We start from the raw sequence: 19,831 nt of genomic DNA, 5'->3' as shown, positions 1-19,831 counted from the left end.
ACAGCCCCTGATCCCGTCCTTACATTGAGTAAGAGCCTCGGTCATGCTCGTCAGGGACAAGGGCTGTGGCTCCTGCCGCATCTCCTCCTGGTTCCCCCTACCTGCCTCGCTTATGGCCACACCTTCCTTTCCTTGCTCACTGCCTACTGAATTAGTTAAACTGGTCGGTGTGACCATCCCCTGGCACAAAACATCCAGGTAATACTCCCCCTCCCTGATGTACCGCAGCGTATGAAGTTGGGTCTCCAGCTCATCAATGCGGAGCTGGAGTTCCTCTAGCCTCAAACACTTACTGCAGCTGTAGGGATCTTCTACATCAATGGTGTCGACAAATTCCCACATCTCGCAGTATTGGCACATCTCCTGACCGCCCATCTTATATAAGTAATTAACTGGTCCTATTTAAGAATCCCCTACTGTATTGATACACCCCTTATTTATATAATCCTACCTCCTATAAATGGGAAAGTACTCACCCCAGCCGTAAATTACCTACTGGTTTGGCTGTCTAGTGGTAATTCCTTCCGCTCTTCCTGTCTGGTCCACTGCTCCCTTGCAGTGCGTGGCAAACCTCTTTGCCTCTGTTAGTCTCTGTTAGTCTCTCGAGTCTCTCCTGCATTTTGTGTCCACCAACAGTGATGCTGATCTATGCTAATCCTATTTTGCCTACATTAGGCCTGTATCCCTCTCCTCCTGTACTCTTCCAGTCCATGTCCAAAACCTTTAAACATTGCACTTGTATCTGGTTCCACCACCACCTCTGACAGTGTTTTAGATAAGCCTCTTCAGAATTTTGTATATTTAATTAAGATAACTTTTCGACTTCTAATGGGCTGTATGGGCTCCATCTTTCTTCAGAGGTGCACATCCTGGATCCCGGAATCAGTCTAGTGACACTGAGTTGCAATGCCACTAAGACTGCATATCCTTCCTTGGGCGATGAAAATTGTCTTCACTATACGTCATGTGGAACCAACAAAGCCCCATGCAGTTGCAGCAATAATTGTGTGCTTTTTGTCACTTTCATATTTCCGGTGTAATGGCAAAGTAAGCATCACATTACTTGAACCCATGTTTCAGTAGTAGTGTGTACTGTCTCCACTGGGTGTATATATAATGTGCAAGTCTACCAAATTATTTCCCATTACATTTGTGAATAGAATTTATTTTGCAGTTGACGGTAGTCTTGCATTATTCCCAGTTAATGTTTTGTAAGATTGCCAAGCCTGAGGCTCCAGGAATTGATTCAATTTTAAGCAACCCAGGAGAAGATTAGCAGAATATTACAAAATATATCTAAATTTCATGTTTGTGAATGGTTGATAGGAAGGTGAAGTGAGGGAATGATTTTGTGTAAGACACCTTGTAGGTTAGGAGATTATATGATGGAGACATATAATCCTCCATGCCTACATTGGACCAGTTTAAAGACGGCCCTAGTCAGTTATGCTGTAATTTGTCACATCTCAAGTTAATTGAGTTCCACAGTTTCAATTCTTGTCACCATTGTGGCTGTCATAGAGCCTTAGAAATTAAAGGAATGGAAGTAGGCCATTTACCTCTACGTCTGTGTAAGGCAAAAATAGAGCAGATCAGATTATTTGTTGCTCCTTGTGCTTGTTTAGTGGGGCTGTATGCTGTGGCTCATATGTTGCTTTGTAAATGTGTTGAGGGATTCTCTCTCCTCCCCCCCCCCTTTAAATCAGTTAGTCCATAAGATTAAAGCCATTTGATTACCTTCTTTCCCTCTGCCTATTTGTGCTCTGAGTTTCTCCCACTCTGTTCCTTTTATTAGTTTTAACTTTACATTTTGCTTTGGTTTTGCCATAGTGTTTATGGTCCACGTGATATTTTAAATAAATGTGTCTAGAATGAACTAGGGCATTCATCATCCAGTTTCTATTGAATTGAAGAACAGAAAGATTATAGACCACTGAGTTTATTTGAAGATACTTTGAGAGTTTTCAGTACATCCAAGTTTCAGATTATTTGCAAGGCCATTAGATGAGATTTGTACAAATAAACCTTTTCATCTGGTTACATCGGGACGACAGATGGCACAATGGGCTAAGTGTTCAGCTGGCGATCGGAAGGTAGCCGGTTCGAATCCCGCTTGGAGTGCATACTGTCGTTGTGTCCTTGGGCAAGACACTTCACCCACCTTTGCCTGTGTGAATGTGTGTGAGTGATTGGTGGTGGTCGGAGGGGCCGTAGGCGCAGATTGGCAGCCATGCTTCCGTCAGTCTGCCCCAGGGCAGCTGTGGCTACAGAAGTAGCTCACCACCACCGAGTATGACTGAGGAGTGAATGAATAATGCGATGTAAAGCGCCTTGAGTATTAGAAAGGCGCTATATAAATCCCATCCATTATTATTATTATTACATGAGATCTTTACACTGGATCATTCTGTGATTGGCACCTCTGAAGTTCAGTTTTAGAATGATGTTGATCACTTTTTCTTCCGTACAGTTTATTTCTATAAATTGAGTTAATGCCCCCCCCCCCCCCCCCCCCCCCCCCTCTTCAACGCCCCCACCCCCACTACCCTGAACATCTTGTTCCAAGGAAACAATGCCAGTTTAGCTTATCTCTAGAAACAATGCCAGTTTAGCTTATCTCTACACATAATTAAAATTCTTGGCAACATTGGCAAATTTCCCTGCACTTTTTTTTAGTATTCTGACTTCCTTCCTTTATTATGGTGACCAGGACAAACAAATATTCTGGCTTAGATCTAACTAGTATCTCAGTGTAGTTTAGCATATTCTTCCTGCTTTTATTCTATGCTTCAACCAGTAATTGTAAACAATCCCCTTGCCTACACCGATTCTATCAGGGGTATATAATTTCTCCAACAGTAGGAGGAAACAAGTGAGACATTTTCCACAATTAATATTTAAATGCCATTAAACAAATTAAACAATCTAAAATGAGCTACACACCGAAGTATTAAATAGTTTTGAAATGCAGAACGCATTCAGTTCAAATAAATAGCATCATGGGAATGATTTATTATGGTGGAGCTGCCTTGCAGCTGAAATCCTTGCATTTTCTGGTTGCAAAGTGTGGTGTATATGACACGAAATGGTCAGGACTGTCCAGAGCCTATAAATATCTATTTGATACTTGTCTCATTGTTGTCAGTAATTTCTCAGTTATGAGTTCTAATGGCCTTAAATATAATTGTAAATGCCCCTTAAATTTGTTATCATAATCTGAGCACAAGGTTCAGATTACCCCATTCGACCTGAACATTTTTCGTCTGACTGACATAGCTATTGCTCAATATCAGAATTTAATAGGGACCATGATTAACAAATGTTGTTGTGAATTCTTAATTGAATGTGGGCATGGAATAAAAACAAAATGCTGGAAATACGCAGCAGACGGGTATTATCCTTTCTGATTAATGGTTGTCAACATGAAATATTAACTCTTTATCCCCACAGATGCTGCATGCATGACCTGTTGAATATTTTCAGCATTTTCATTTTTATTTTCAGATTTGCATCATCCTCTGTTTTCTCTGGCTTTTTGAATGCAAGCATGGGTTATTTGGACAAAATAAACTATTTGTTACTTCCATCTGTTTTAATTTTCTCTGATTTCAGTTTTTTTAATTACTGCTGTAAATCCACAATATTGACCAACTGATAATGCTCTGCATCCTGAACAGGCTAAGGAAAGCACTGTGGCAGCATGTCACTGATTTAAAGGGGGAAAGGTGTCAGGGGGCTAAGAAAAAACTATCAACTGGGCCTGGAATTTTTTAATTCAATACTTCCTGCTTTTGGAATTTTTTTGTCCTTTGAAACTATGGAGAATTAAAGAATTCCAGAGGAAAACTTTGAAGATGGTCTGGTTTCTGTTGGCATCCACTTGCTATAATAAAAACAATTCTTTATTCTCCATTTACATTGTAGATTTCTGTCTCTTTTTTTTCTCCCCCTCTGCTTTCTCTCTCTCTCCCTCTCTCTCTCTCGCTCTCTCTCTCTCTCTCTCTCTCTATCTCTCTCTCTCTCTCTCTCTTCTGACTTGGATTCCTCAGGCCAGTTCTTTGATGAAAATGAATCCCCAGCTGATCCGCAGCATGACTCTAAAGTGGCGGATTATAATGGGGATGATGGTAATGTGGGTGAGTACGAGGCAGACAAGCAGGCCGAATTGGCTTACAATGAGGAAGAGGATGGTGATGGTGGGGAAGAAGACGTCCAAGGTGAGCTTGGACCTGATTTCCTTGAAACTGAGAGCTGTGATAAATCTGTGTGTGTTATCTGCTGAATATTTCAGTGTTCCAAGCATTCAGTAATTTTCAGTTAGGCTGTGGGCTTTCTCCACAAGGTATATCAGTTTTATTAGCTTTGTTTATATTGGGAAGAATGCATTTTGTTAATCAACTTAAATACTTAAGTCTGTGGATACACCTGTAAAATAACCATGACATAAGGAGGTTAGTCCATAAGATTAAAGCCATTTGATTACCTTCCTCCCGGTGCCTATTTGTGCTCTGAGTTTCTCCCACTCTGTTCCTTTTATTAGTTTTAACTTTACATTTTGCTTTGGTTTTGCCAGTGTTTATGGTCCATGTGATATTTTAAGGAAATGTGCCTGAAATGAGCTAGGGCATTCATCATCCAGTTTCTATTAAATTAAAGAACAGAAAGATTATAGACCACTGGAAACTAAGTTTATTTGAAGATACTTTGTGAGATTTTTCAGTACACCCAAGTTTCAGATTATTTGCAAGACCATTCGATGAGATTTGTACAAATAAACGTTTTCATCTGGTTAACATGGCATCTCAGAAGTTCAGTTTTAGAATGATGTTGATCACTTTTTTTCTTGCCTATAGTTTATTTCTATTAATTTGAGATTGCAGTGGTGGCAGACTTTGAGGTAAAGTACTTGCCATCTCTTTTTGTAGTTGGGTTGAACACAAAGTCAGTTTAGTTTCTTGGTTTGGTTTGTGATGTAGTTGTTTCTTTAGTTCAACATTTTAGTTTACATTTTCCTGTTTTGGCATTTCTTAAGCTTATTTTGGTGACTCAGTAATCTGAGTGTAGTCAGTGTTATCATGCAGCTGCCTCAGAGGAAGCTAGTATTTTCCTCCTCATTTCCCATCTACCTTAGTTTTTGGGACTCCCTGAATGAAATTGGAAACTGTGCTCATGGCATTTTGAGAGGCTTGTTGGGTGAAGTTTATCAATATTTTATTTCCCTATCCCTCATTTTTAATTAAACCAGGTATCTTATGCAACATCATGAATTGCTGAAACGGATTCTCATCCTTGGCACATGAGCCTTTCCTAGTTTATACTTGTAATTTTTGAAAATGAGTCCGAGCTGATGTACAACTTTGTAACCTAAAGAACATGAAGGCTAACTTTATAAGAGGTGATTAAGCTGGGATAAGAAAAGATTCACCAGGCTTTTCCCATCACTTGTGACTTGAGTTATAAAGAGACTGGAACTGCTTTCCCTGGAGCGAGGGAGGCGAAGGGGTGATCTTATAGAAATACACAAATCATGAGAGGCATAGAAAAGTGATTGGCTGCAGCCTTTTTCAATGGGTAGGGGAGGCCCTACATGGGCTTAAGATGAGAGGGGAAAATCTAAAGGGGATCGGAGAAGTGTGTTTTTCCACAGGGTGGTGGGTAAAGAGCATGAGCTACTAGAGTAAGTGGTAGAGACTGGGACAATTACATATTTAAAAGACTTTTGGACAGGTTCATGCAGTAGGAAAATTTAGAGGAATAGAACATAAAACATTGAGCAGTAGCGCACAGAAACAGGCCTTTGGCCTACAATCTCTGCGCCGAACATGATGCTAAAGTAGACCAATCTCGTCTGTTTGCACCTGATCTGCAGCTCTCCATTTCCTGACTACACATGTGCCGATCTAAAAGCCACTGTTGGATACTGCCGAATACAGGTAAATGAGACCAGCTCAGGAAAGCACCTTGGCCAGCATGGATGAGTTGGGCCGTAGGACCTGTTTCTGTGCTGCATGAACTGACTGACTTGCAGAGCAAAGTTTTTACTTCATTCACTTCAAATGAAAATGAACTTAGATTCACAGAATGAATGTACAAATCAACAGGCTTTTTAAGTGCCGTGAAAAGAAGTGACCTTTTCATCTCACGGTGCAACGGACACGTCTGGTGCCTGCTGAACTGGAAGTATTTTTATCAGGATGACAAGCATAACTAACATCTTCCTAAATGACTATGCCGCAAGGAAGAAAGTAGGATTAGGGGGAGGGGTGGAAACAGCCGTGAATTGGTATAGAATTGTGCATTGTTCTAGTGAAAGTGAAAATGTTTATCCCCTCCAGTGACGGGCCAAACTAACATTTTTATTTTTCTATTATTTTTCTATTATTTGATGATGGCCCAGAGGAATGGTCAGTCACTTGAGATAGACTGAAAAAGAGCTGCATGGGCCTTCTCTCACATTTTCTAATCTCTGTAAGGCCACATTTTCTGCCCTGCATTATTTTGCACATCCACTATCTCAGCCAGATACATTATTTAAAAAGAATTTCAGAAATTTGAGAATATAATAAATTAAGTGCTCTCTCTAATGCCGAAGAACCTAAATACAAACTCATAAACTGATAGTGTTCTAAACCAGTTTGTGAGTCAAGTAAATGGATAAAAGTATTTTTGAAGTAAATCTTCATGCAGATAACACATTTAGATTTGGTTTCAGTTTTTTTTGCATGTTACCATCTGCTTCACTGCGTTGGTCAGTTTGCTTGCTGATAACTGCATGCAAACCCCAACCCCTCAGAAAAATGCATTGGCATAATTTTCTTTTTTTTGCATCAAACCTTTAGATGTGTATCACTAGTTTGTCTAGATTGAATGTGATGTGCACGGTGCTTTCATGTTAGTTCTTATTGTGAATATGGAATATTGTCTTTGTGCTTTGATTGCTTAATTCATTGTTTGTGCAGATTTGTGCATTTATTTTGCCATAAAGTTGTATCAATTGATAATGTTAGAATTTATAGGTGGGAAGAATGAAGGAAGAATCAAAGTTGAGTGCTGACCGCACACAATCTAATTTGGGGTTTGTGCTTAGTCCATTGCAATTAAGTTTACCCGTCTCAGAATAATGCTTTGATCCAATTTTTTTTTAAATCTAGGCAACTTGCATTGCATTAAATTCAGTCGCATTTATCATAAAGCTTTTATATTATTATCGTTGGAATTTGTCTGTAAACAAGATTGCTTTCCTAAACCTTCATACTTTTTTACCGCTGCACTTTAATCTAAATCACAGAGTCTAACTGTAATCTTCTTCACTGCTGCTACAAGAGTGTGATGGTGAACTGACACTAAACTGCATATGAATTAACCTGAGACTGATATAATTGCTCATCTAACATGAGTCTTTTACAAGGGATGCTGCAAATGGGTCTGTTACTATATTGCTCGGATCCCTGGTGCTGAAGTAATTAATCTCTTGCTCAGCTTGATGGACTGCATGGATTTTCTTCATGTTAAAAATAGTATTTCAAATATTCACTTTGTTTTATTTTAAATAGCTGTTCATAGAGCTTGTGAGATGTATAATCACCATATGTTTTGTTAGAGTGATATGATTACTGTCCTGAATGTTACTACACTTTAACTGGATTCCAATGACTTTACCATCCCATTCAAAATAGTTTTAAATGTTAATTAGACAGAGTACTAGATTGACTACACATCCATTGGCTTGGCATAGATTGTCAATTTCCTAATTTTAAAGCCACCTCTCTTTAAAGTTGTCCATTAAAACATTTAACAAACATTATCATTTTTATTCACTTGCATTTTTAATTGCAATATCTAGAATGCTGCAGAAAAATCCAGCAAATCATTTTCATCCCTTAACGGATCAGAATAAATTGTTTAATTTAAAATGGTCCTTAGTGGGTTTTGCATTTATTTCTCAATTTTGTGCATGTTTTGATGCTCGCCTTCAGGCAATCGACAATATCCAACCCTGCATCCACTCACCACTTTATAACATGCAACTGTCGACTTGAATTGTTCTGGAATTCTGCCTCTATTTCATACTAAGAACCCTAGCTTATTAATTTGATGGCATGTCCTGATTTAATTTGAAACTCTTGTAATTCTGCCAATGCTATCAGTCAATGAGTTTAGAGGAGGGATAGTTTGTGACTCGTGGTAAACTGTCTATTTCTAAGTAAACAACGTTTCTCCTGTAAATTGAGGAGAAAAATACAGCATCTTCTCCCTGGAAAAGTGGAGTCATTTCTCTTATCTCAGTCACTCAACAGTGAGTCACTAAGTCTAACAGGAGAATTAGTCAAGTCATACCCACTCACACTTTCCGCAGCACTGCCATCTCAACCAGCCTTCGACAATATACTTCCTGCATGCAGTTTATTAACTGTGGAAACACAATGTTTAGCCAAAAACAGCTGTATGATACAGATGCACCAGAAATATAAATCACCAAAGTTGACTGCAAGGAATACAGACAATGTTTTATTGTTTGAGAAAGTTCCAAACAACATGCTGCATTTGTAATTCCCTGCTTCCTGTTGACATAATAAAGAGCACTTTCCCAACAAGAGATGGAAGTTTCAGCTACCTGAGCACCAGATTTAAGTGGGATCTTGGACATGTACTCACGCAACTGCCGTCTGCTTCGTCAGGTGATGTCTTTCCCTCTGCTTTTTGATCAAATAAACTGCTTCCACTTCCCAGCTTACTTCTAAGTGCTGCCAAATAATGGTTTTAGGAAGGTAGAAAGTGTCTGTTGGCTGACATCTGTGGGTTGGTATTTCTAGTTGATCTTGCAGTTGCTAACTTTACTCGCATAAAGCAACAAATGGGAAGCCTCCAATCTCAGGTGGAACACCCAACCCGATATTGGAGTGATGGACAGTAGAAAGGGGAAGGAAGAGAAACTGACTTGGAAGGAGAGGGATATGGAGAGTAAAATTAGGTGAGATGTTAAACCAGGTTTGCATCCATCTAATTCTATTGCATTCAGTACTCTTGATGTGACCTCTACACTGGTGAGACCAAGCACAGGTCAGGCAACCTCTACACCAAGCACCTGCATACAGACTGCATGACACTCTGGAGTTCATGGTTGCAAGCCATTTTAATTCCACTTCCCATTCTCATAATGACCTGTCTGCATTCGGCCTTGTATAATATTGGGGCATGGTCAAATGCTAACTGGGGGAACAGTCCGGTATTCTTCCCAATGGTCTTCAATTAGACAGCATGAACACTGAATTCTCCAATTTCAGGTAACGAGCTTTCTCTGTCCCTTTCTCTCTTTCTGATCCACCTAGTTATCTCACACAAACTATTTCCACCCCTCCAAGCCCACAATCACCCAGTTTCTTTCCCTTCCCCCACCCTCTCCATCTGTCCATGTCTTGCATTCAATCTACTCTTCAGGATTAGATAAGGTTAATGTTGACTCTGTTTCCCTCAAAATAGATGTTGCCTCTTCTTGGTGTACTACATTCAGCTTTCAGGTCAGATTTCCAACTTACAAAATCATTGTTCCTACTCTATATGATCGTCCCTCATTACTGAATACCCTGAACAGATTATTTTGGGTGAGCCTTCTATGACAGCCACCTGGCCTTTAATATGTTGTGGTAGAATAAGCTTGCCCTGGTTCTATTATCACGCCATAGCAGTGTAGTTTTTAAATATGTTCCTGACTCTTCTCCTTCAATCTGGCATTGATGAACACCTGCTCTTCTGGATTTGCATTTTGATTGCTTTTAATCTGAAGCACTATTTAATTGGAATATGACATGCTTGGATAGTGGTGCTAACAGTGGGGTATTTATCTTCTATCTGATAACAGTACTTTGTAGGGAGGGCAATACAACAGGACATTTAGGGAAAAAGTCACAAAGCTGGAGTAACTCAGCAGGATAGGCAGCATCTCTGGAGAGAAGGAATAGGTGACGTTTCAGGTCAAGAACCTTCAGCCTGAAAGTCATGGGAAGTGGAAATGAGAGATATAGACGATGTAGAGAGAGAGTTATAGAACCATGAATGAAAGATATGCAAAAAAGTAATGATGGTAAAGCAAACATGCCGTTGTTAGCTGTTTGTTTGGTGAAAACGAGAAGCTGGTGCAACTTGGGTGGGTGGGATGGAGAGAGGGAGAATGCCAGGGTTATTTGAAGTTAGAGAAATGAAATATACCTCGGGGTTGTAAGCTGCCCAAGCGAAATACAAGATACTGTTGTTCCAATTTGCGTTTAGGCTCACTTTGACAATGGAGGAGAAAGCAACAAATTTCATTTATTATGGGTGTTCAGTCACTCCACACCTCCATCCTCCACCAGGAAGGACTTAAAACCCTCTGTTTCTTCTTGGGTTTCTTCTTACTCCAGTTTTTTGTGTCTATCTTCGGTTTAAACCAGCATCTGCAGTTCCTTCCTTCACTGTACATTTTGGCATATCTGTCTATTCATTATTTAGCTTGTGCATCATTAAGGAGAAGGAACCTTTTCCTCTCCCCAATTGTTGATGTACTGTTCCAATGCTGAAAGATTGAAAATCCATGAAGTGCATTCAAACTGCATTTTATTTGTAAAGTTACTGTGCAAATCTATATGAATTCTTCTACTTGTTTTGTTGAAGTTCACCATGGTCTACGGTGCCCTCCATAATGCTTGGGACAAAGACCCATCATTTATTTATTTGCCTCTGTGCTCCACAGTTTGAGATTTGTAGCAGAAAATATCTTATGTGGTTAAAGTGCACATTGTCAGATTTTAATAAAGGCCATTTTTATACATTTTGGTTTCACCATGTAGAAATTACAGCTGTGTTTATACATAGTCCCCCATTTCAGGGCACCATAATGTTAGGGACATGTGGCTTCACGGTGGTTTGTAATTGGTCAGGTGTGTTTAATTGCCTCCAATGCAGGTGTAACAGAGCTCTCAGCACCTAGTCTTTACTCCAGTCTTTCCATCACCTTTGGAAACTTTTATTGCTGTTTATCAACATGAGGACCAAAGTTGTGCCAATGAAAGTCAAAGAAGCCATTCTGAGTTTGAGAAACAAGAATAAAACTTAAGTGACATCAGCCAAACATTAGGCTTACAAAAATCATTTGTTTGAACATCATTAAGAAGAAAGAGCACTGGTGAGCTTACTAATTGCAAAGGGACTGGCAGGCCAAGGAAGACCTCCACAGCTGATGACAGAATTATTCTCTCTATAATAAAGAAAAATCCCCAAACACCTGTCCGGCAGATCAGAAACACTCTTCAGGAGTCGGGTATGGATTTGTCAATGACCACTGTCCGCAGAAGACTTCATGAACAGAAATAGAGGCTACACTGCAAGATGCAAACCACTAGTTAACTGCAAAAATAGGATGACCAGGTTACAGTTTGCCAAGAAGTACTTAAAAGAGCAACCACAGTTCTGGAAAAAGGTCTTGTGGACAGATGAGACAAAGATTAACTTATATCAGAGTGATAGCAAGAGCAAAGTATGGAGGAGAGAAAGGACTGCCCAAGATCCAAAGCATACCACCTCATCTGTGAAACACGGTGGTGGGGGTGTTATGGCCTGGGTATGTATGGCTGCTGAAGGTACTGGCCAAACATTATGGTGCCCTAAAATGGGGGGGACTTAGTATAAACACTGCTGAAATTTATCCATGGTGAAACCAAAATGTATAAAAATGGCCTTTATTAAAATCTGACAATGTACACTTTAACCACATGATTTTTTTCTATTACAAATCTCAATTTGTGGAGTACAGAGGCAAATAAATAAATGATGGGTCTTTGTCCCAAACATTATGGAGGGTACTATATTGGTTGATATTTGGGATGGCTATTGAACAGAATTAGCCATGTTAATTTGAAATTACTCTTGATTGGTCTGCGATGCAGAATTCAACTATTTCCTCTGGAAGCCCTGCCATTTGTTTGAAACAATATGGCGACCTTCAATCTCCTGATACATTTGGTCATAATGTTTGCAGGACTAGTTAACTTTCTGCTATTTTTAAGAAAAATCTTAATCCTCTTAAATCCTTCTAAACTAAAAATCAAAATATTTCCTATCCAGCTATCTGTCCAAATGCCTGTTAAATGTTGTTATAGTACCTGTATTAGGAAGTCTGAAATGAGCCATGTAAAATTAAGAACAGGGTGGAAATTGGTAGCAGAAGAATTGAGAGATTAGAGTTCTTAGTGTGGGAAGTGACATCCATGCAGTCATCAATGCAACAGAGAAATGGGTGAGGGAGGGGGCCTGAATAGAGAGCTCTACGTCGTTCTCGGGAGATGAGCAAAGCTTGGTTTCATGTAACTTTCCACTGGCAATTTCTTTTGAAATGAAGAAATTGAAAGGAGTTGAAGGAGAAATTGTTCAATTTAAGAACAAATTTAGGAAGGTTTGTAGTGGTGGCCAGGTCTGGTTAGGCCTCTTCAAGAAAAAAAGTGAAAAGCTTGGACCATGCTAGTGTGGATGGAGGTGTAGAGAGATTGGACATCAATGGTGAAGATGGGTGGTTGAGACCAGTAAACTGAGATATGAAGTGAGAAAAGGGAGAAAGAAGAGAGGAAGGGAATGTGTCCCTCTAATTTTCCAGCTTTAAACCTAGTGAGCAATTCTAGCCTGCACAGCAATTATAAATCTGGGAGCAGCTGCATTCTGATGTAATAATTACTTAACCAACTAAGTAGAATAATTGCAGGTATCGCATTGTATGCATCATCCATACACAGGTGTACTTGCTTTCGTGCAACCCATTTCCTGTTTATTTGCCCATGTCTATTTTTAAATTATTGCCTGTCGTAGCAGAATTCCTGAGTCGAGAAAGCCGTCAACTAAGAATTTGATCTCTTAACACATGAATCTTGAAGGATTGTTCCTTCATGGTTCCATGAGGTTGCAGCTCTTCTGACTCCCCTCCCATGACTTTCCATGATCACTCTTCATAAGGTCCTAAGTGATAGGAGCAGAATTAGGCCATTCGACACATCAAATCTACTCCATCATTCAATCATGGTTGATCTATCTCTCCCTCCTAACCTCATTCTCCTGCCTTCTCCCCATAACCTCTGACACCCGTACTGATCAAGAATCTATCTCTGCATTAAAAATAACCACTGACTTGGCCTCCACAGCCTGCTGTGGTAAAGTCTTAATAATCATCTTAACAATTCCAGTATTTCAGTGACTTCCTGCTTAAACTTCTCCAACACACTAAAGATGAACTGATCTTTATATAACTGAATGGCTCGTGTGCAGTGTTCCTCTACATAATTTGCAAATATCCCGACTATATTATTCCTTCAAGTATTTAAAATACTTGAAGGAATAATAGGTGGGAAGATACATTTCTACCCATTGCTTGATAACTGCAATTGCACAGGAAAGATGTTACATAAAATTGGATGGAAAGGTGGATTTTCCCCACTAGTTCTGATCTAAAATAGCAGATTAGTTTAGTTTAGAGATACAGCGCGGAAACAGGCCCTTCGGCCCACCGGGTCCGCGCTGACCAGTGATCCCCGCACAACACTTTCCCACACCCACTAGGGACAATTTTTACATTTACCAACCCAATTAACCTACAAACCTGTACGTCTCTGGAGTGTGAGAGGAAACCAAAGATCTCTGGAAACCCACGCAGGTCACGGGGGGAACGTACAAACTCAGTACAGACAGCACCCTTGGTCGGGGTTGAACACGGGTCTCCGGTGCTGCATTCACTGTAAGGCAGCAACTCTACCGCTGTGCAATCATGACCGTGTTGTGTTTGGAAGCATTCCTTGAAATAAAGGCATCTAGAATTTCTTGACACCTTTCGAATCCTTTCAGCATCTCTCAATCACTTTATAGCCAATGGTGTATTCAGGCGTGGTCATTGCTGCAATGTGGAAACACTCCTTTTAAAGCAAAGGGATGTACATGTCTGTAACATATGGAGGGAGAGAGCAGTTTGTTTTTTCCCATATCTGCATCAGATATTTTTCTATTTTAGTTTAATTTTGCATGGAAGTAGAATTGAGGCTATTTGGCAGAATTTGAAGGTCAAAAGCTGAATCAAAAATGATCTTTAACGTGAAAAAACAAACAAAAAAAAACAGTGGACCCAGTACCACCACCACCACCCGCAGCACTCAATTGGTCAGACTTCCAAACTGGAAAAACAAACTAACATCCACTCTTTGACTCCTTCCACCAAACCAATTTTGAATCCACTTGGCTAGCTCACCTTGGATTCGATGTGATCTAACCTTTCCAATTAACCTACCATGCAGTGCCTTGTCAAAGGTCTTTCTAAAGTCTATATACACTCTCCTGCCGTCAATCCGCTTGCTGATTTCTTGCTGCCCATGATAAATAACAGTGCAACACCAGTCTTCTGGAACTTCACCTGTGGCTAAAGATGATGCAAATATCTTGCAAGGGCCTCAGCAGTTTTCTCCTTAGCTGCCCACAAGGTTTTTTTAACTTTATACATGCCCCTCATGATCTTTTATGCCTCAAGATCATCCTTCGGCCTCTTATGCTTCAACAGAAAAGGTACCAACCTATACAACCTCTCCCTGTAACTCAAGGACGCGTCAAAAATCATTTACGAGGTCTAATCTACACACATAACCTCACTGGATGATCCTCCTTCCAAAGTGAAAACTCTGCCTTTTCTTGCATCACATTCCATCTGCCAACTTGCAACAAATTTGCCCACCTTTGCAGAATCTGCCTCTTATTTCCAGCTCATTTTTCTATCTTATTTTTATTCTATCAAACTCTGATTATAACCCTATCTTTTAATCTAAGATGTAATTTGGTAAGTCACTGAGAGCCCAAATACTGATTGTTATCGTACTAGTTGCAACCTACTTTGAAAAAAATCTATTAATTCCGACTGTACTTTTTGACTTTTAATCAATCATCTGTAATACAATGAAAACTTCACTTTGTGTCAATGTTTGATACCTCATCAAATATGCATCAACAAATTCCCTTTTAACCCCATCTGTTAAATCCTTAAAAAAAAAACCTCAAGTCAACATTACTCAACTATTGTCCTGCGTGACTTGCACTTTTGGTAGAAAAGTGCCAGTTGAATTGAATTCTTCATTGGTATGGACACTTTAGATCTAATATTCTGTCATAGCAATCAAAAAGACCCCAGAATCCATCTTTTGCACTGACCTAGAGACTGTTGGCAGGGAAGCTTCACATACAGTGTTGTTTGGGGAAAGAGAAACATCTGCAGGATAACCTTCTGCCAATTTATGACCCATAGTCCATCTGGAATACAAGCATTGGGTAAATCCCAAATCTTGCTCTGCTACTCTTTGGTCAACTATCTTTGCAAATACTAGCTCTAAGATCACACAACACCAAATTAGCCAAAATAAAAGAGGATTTAAAAAATCCTAATGATTTAAATTTGTTTTATATTATGTGTTTGTTTAAATTTTTTTTTAATCATTTGAGTTAACATTTTGGATGTTTTTAAATGTATTTTAATCTATTAATTGACTCAACAGTATTTCCAAAGCTGCGTTTCTAATGTTTTTGATTATCTCATTTCCAATGGCAGATGAGGAGGAGCAAGACCTTCCAGAGGCCGTGAACAATCCTGCTGCATATGAAAACCGACGGTTTGTAGTAAATGGTTTGTAACTATTTGATACAAGACTGAGCCTGAGGTTTTAAAGGCTCTGGAAGGAATTCTGATTATAACACAATGCAATAATGCAAAATCATTGTATGGTGTACCCTGGCCTTTACAAGTGCATTACTTGATAAAACTTGAACTTCTTGTATCGATGTTGGGTGAAATAGAAGGAAGAGATGCAGACTAATATTTCTTAAAGTTTAAATGCAACTTGTTTAGATTGATTTTATTATTTCAAATATGTTGGGCAGGGGTGGGGTAAGTTTCGTTTCTCTGTACATTATTTTGTATATTTTGTACTTTTGAAGATTTTATGAACAAAATTTAGTTATTTTGAGTGGTTGAGTTCACTAAATCAATACACAAAATTGGCAATTTATTCAGATCAGCGGTAATCTGCTATTTTCAGGTTAATCAAAATAGCACTTGAGAAGTGATCTGTTTTAAATTTACCATATTAAAAAAAAAACTAACTAAATTAGCTGAATTATTTTGCCTTGTACAGCCAACTGAGATTTTTTTTTTGTTCTGCATTGTACTGTGAAAACAGTGAATATTGTCTCTGTTCTTTGGAAGAAGTGACGAGAATCTATTCTGGTGATTTGAATGCATTCTGACTTTTTAACAAACAAAGTGAATGTATAGATATGTATTAATTTACAATGAGCAAATGAAATTAATCTGAACTGTCTTCAACAGTAGTATAGTTTGGGTATTGATTTGTGTGTGCATTCCTTTTGTTGCTTCCAACAATTTGTGTATTGCAATGTAAATAAACTCCAGGGTGAGCAATGAAACTTGGACAGTCCTACCTGCAGAAAGGTATAATACAGGCTGTTTCTGAATCTGGGAGGGCTGCAATGCAGTGCCAACTCTAAAGCAGTTGTAGAACAATCCACCATCTTAAATTGTGGTACAGAATGACTTGCCCGCCAGTTGATATGTTATTTGATGGGTAGAGAACTATTAATGAGTATTTTAAATGAATTAAATATTGGGCCTCTGTCCAGTGAAAATTAGCTGTCGTGTCTGTAACACTAAATAACATACAAGCCAAACACTACTTGGTGCTTTGGGTATGGCCTTCGTTCTTCCTAGATACAGTTAGCCACTTGTGGAAATGATCCTGCAGCATTGGTTATTATCTACTATGCATAGCAATGGGGCAATACACTGGCTCTTTTTAAAATGATGTCGTTTTTTACATTGTTTAAAAATGTATAACCCTCTAATCTACTGTTGAAATGAGTCAGAAAAAAATAGAAATGTATTTCTGCAATGTTTAAATCTTGTTTAGAGTTAGAATGTTCATTAGGTGTAATGAATATGATTGCAAAGTTCGTACTTGGGGAAGGGGGGAATGATCAGAGCAAAAATTTGGATTTCAGAGAACTAATGCATCTTAGCATAATTTGAGTTTTAAATATTTTAAAAAATAGATAATTTCAGATTTTATGAACCTTCTAACTTTAAATGGGATGAGGTTGTCATCAATAGATAACTTGGATTCAGTGAAATGTGGGATCCCTCAAAATATTGAGTGGACAATGGAACATGATACCTAAAATGATGCATTTTAAATAAATGATTAACAAAAAGCAGAAATGAATTTTACAGCTCATTTTTGATAGAACCTCTGAACAATCATTTGATTCATTTATTTCATAGGTCGTTACCATCACAACTATGTTACAGCATTTCTAATTCAATTCCAGTTATTTAATCTAATTTTAAATTGTATTCATGCAAATGAGAATTGGTGTGGGCTCTGTGCACAGCTTTTCAAGAGCAGGCTGGGGTTGATTCCCTTTCCAAGTTAAATAATTGTATTGGGTTTTGTGCTTCTGAAATGTTACACCGTGTTGTGAAGCTGTAAAATGCTGCATGGTACCATGGTTTCTGTTCCTCTGATTTGTTTACAAAACATCGAATAAACTGTTTCTTTGAGTTGATGTTGAAAATATTTGTGAAATACTTTCGATTTAAATGTATAATTTGGACTAACTGCAGGGTTCACCAGAACATTGGACTATCAGTCTAGCAGGATAACCCAAGCTCTGGTCTCACTAAAATGTGGAATAAAGAACTTGCATCAACTCAGCGACCACTCGGTCGATTGTTGTGAAGGTCTCAACCCAAAACGTCACCTATTCCTTCTCTCCAGATATGCTGCCGTCCTGCTGAGTTGCTCCAGCTTTTTGTGTCTATCTTCGATTGTTGTTAAATTCTTATCTGGTTCATTGATCTTTAGGCAAGTCTGCTGTCCAGGATCCACAGACTTGTGTGAAACTTTGGCCCCTCTGAATCTGGCAGCGTGGTTGACTTTAACATCTCTGAAGTTGATTTGAATGTGGGGAGAATAATGGTCAGCATGGACTCCATGTGTCAAAAGGCCTGTTTTTGTTGTGTATTTCCATGACTATGAAATGGTCGATCAGATCTAGGTATTAAGTTTTCTTTGCTCTCTCGGATCGCCTTCAACATTTCTTCAGTCCAATTTGGGAACAACAATAAAAACCAACCTTGCTGGTGATACTCGCCCCATGAATGAATCATTTCTTGAGCGTGGAAGTTTTCAGTTTATGTAGTTTCAATATTGGGTGTGGAATTAATTGGACAATTAGAAATGCCTACAGCAAAAGTAACGGTAGTCATAAGAGATGTTAACTTGCATGACGATTAGACAAATCTTTTGCTGCGATGAGGAAGATTAATTCAATTAATGCATTCAAGAATGCTTTTCGAGATCATACATTGAGAAACCAGCTTCGGAAAGAGCTATTTTGGGTATCACTGTGCAATGAAAGAATTAGTTAATGATTCTATTAGCAGGGGATCTTTAGGGAAGGGTGAGAAGGGTAAGAGAGAATTTTGCATTGAGCTTGTAAGTGCACGTGGTTCAATACAAAAGTGGAATCGTAAAGCCAAACAAAGGAAGTTATGTAGGTACGAGAGTAGATTATGATTGATTGGGAAAATAAGTACTGTGGACAAGGAATGGTTTGTATTTAAAGAAATTATGCATATTTGCAAAATAAATATTCCCTTTTTAATGCACAAGGCCCAAGGAACATTGATTTGTCTCTTATCTGCAACCGACAAGAGAAGTTAAAGATGGTTTTAAATTTAAAAAGTGGCTTGTCAAGATGCTAGAAATAGTAGTAGACCTAAAAATTGGGAGTATTTTAGAACACAATAGGGCAACATCAAGAAATCAATAAAGAAAGGCATTTTAGAATGAAATTAGACTGGCAAGAAACAGTTCTTTTAGTCCATTTACAAGTAGGTAAAAATGAAAAGACAAGCAAGAGCAAACATGAGGCCCAGAGACAGAATTTAGAATGGCATATAAGGAAATCTTAAAAGAATTAAACTATTAGTTTAGATACAACATGGAAGCAGGCCCTTCCGCCCACCGAGTCCACACTGACCAGTGATCACCCATACACTAGTTCTATCCCACTTTTAATGTACATACAAACCTGCACATCTTTGGAATGTGCAGGAAAACGGAACACCCAAAGAAAACCAACATGGTCACATGGAAAATGTACAAACTCTGTGTCAGGATCAAAGCCAGGCCTCTTGTGCTGCAAGGCAGCAACACTACCCCTGTGTCCATCTTCGTAGAAGACACAAAACCTATCAGATAGATAGAATTGAGGTTCTCTTGAGAGTAAGGAATTACAGGAACTCACTTGAGAGATTTGAGACACAAAGAACTGAAGATGCTGAAGGAATCTTGAGCGAAGTACAAAATGTTTGAGTTACTCAATGGGGCAGCTAGCGTCTGTGCCGGAATGCCAAGACTTTGTCCCCCACACCTCTGTTCCAGCTTTATCCCTCATACTACAATCAGTCAAAAGGTTTCCGACCCACAGATGCTGCTTGTTCTGAGTTACTCCAGCGCTTTTTCTTTTACTAGAGAGTTTTAAAACTTATAAATCCCAAGCACCTGATGATCTACACGTAGTTCATTGAAGATGACTTGCGATGTAGTAGATGCTCTCATTCTGGGGCGGTTACTTTGGTTCCGAGTATCAAATGTGACTCCACTGTGCAAAAAAGAGACAAGACAGAGTTATTGTGTTAGGAGGAACTGCAGATGCTGGTTTACACCAAAACTAGACACAAAATGCTGGAGTAACTCAGCAGGTC

General features: G+C 39.0%; 1 protein-coding gene across 5 annotated transcripts in view; it reads left to right on the top strand.

The window, feature by feature from the left end:
• The window catches only part of golm2 (golgi membrane protein 2), a 74,644-nt gene extending 57,019 nt beyond the window's left edge, over window positions 1-17,625 (top strand). Inside the window, exons 10-12 of one of the 5 annotated variants that reach the window (XM_033050355.1) lie at window positions 4,048-4,217; window positions 5,870-5,933; window positions 15,596-15,729. In XM_033050355.1, coding sequence (XP_032906246.1) covers window positions 4,048-4,217; window positions 5,870-5,904 — 205 coding nt within the window. In that variant the 3' untranslated portion in view covers window positions 5,905-5,933; window positions 15,596-15,729. Of the gene's footprint in view, window positions 1-3,627; window positions 3,847-4,047; window positions 4,218-5,869; window positions 5,934-8,578; window positions 8,679-15,595 lie in introns of those variants that run through there. The other 4 variants (XM_033050354.1, XM_033050353.1, XM_033050356.1 and 1 more) reach the window with 4 other exon arrangements.
• Window positions 17,626-19,831: the final 2,206 nt, after the last annotated feature.

Source organism: Amblyraja radiata, chromosome 34 (genome assembly GCF_010909765.2).
Source record: "Amblyraja radiata isolate CabotCenter1 chromosome 34, sAmbRad1.1.pri, whole genome shotgun sequence".
NCBI classification, from domain to species: domain Eukaryota; kingdom Metazoa; phylum Chordata; class Chondrichthyes; order Rajiformes; family Rajidae; genus Amblyraja; species Amblyraja radiata.
The sequence above is the reverse complement of the archived record's forward strand: the minus strand, read 5'-3'. Positions and strand labels throughout refer to the sequence as shown.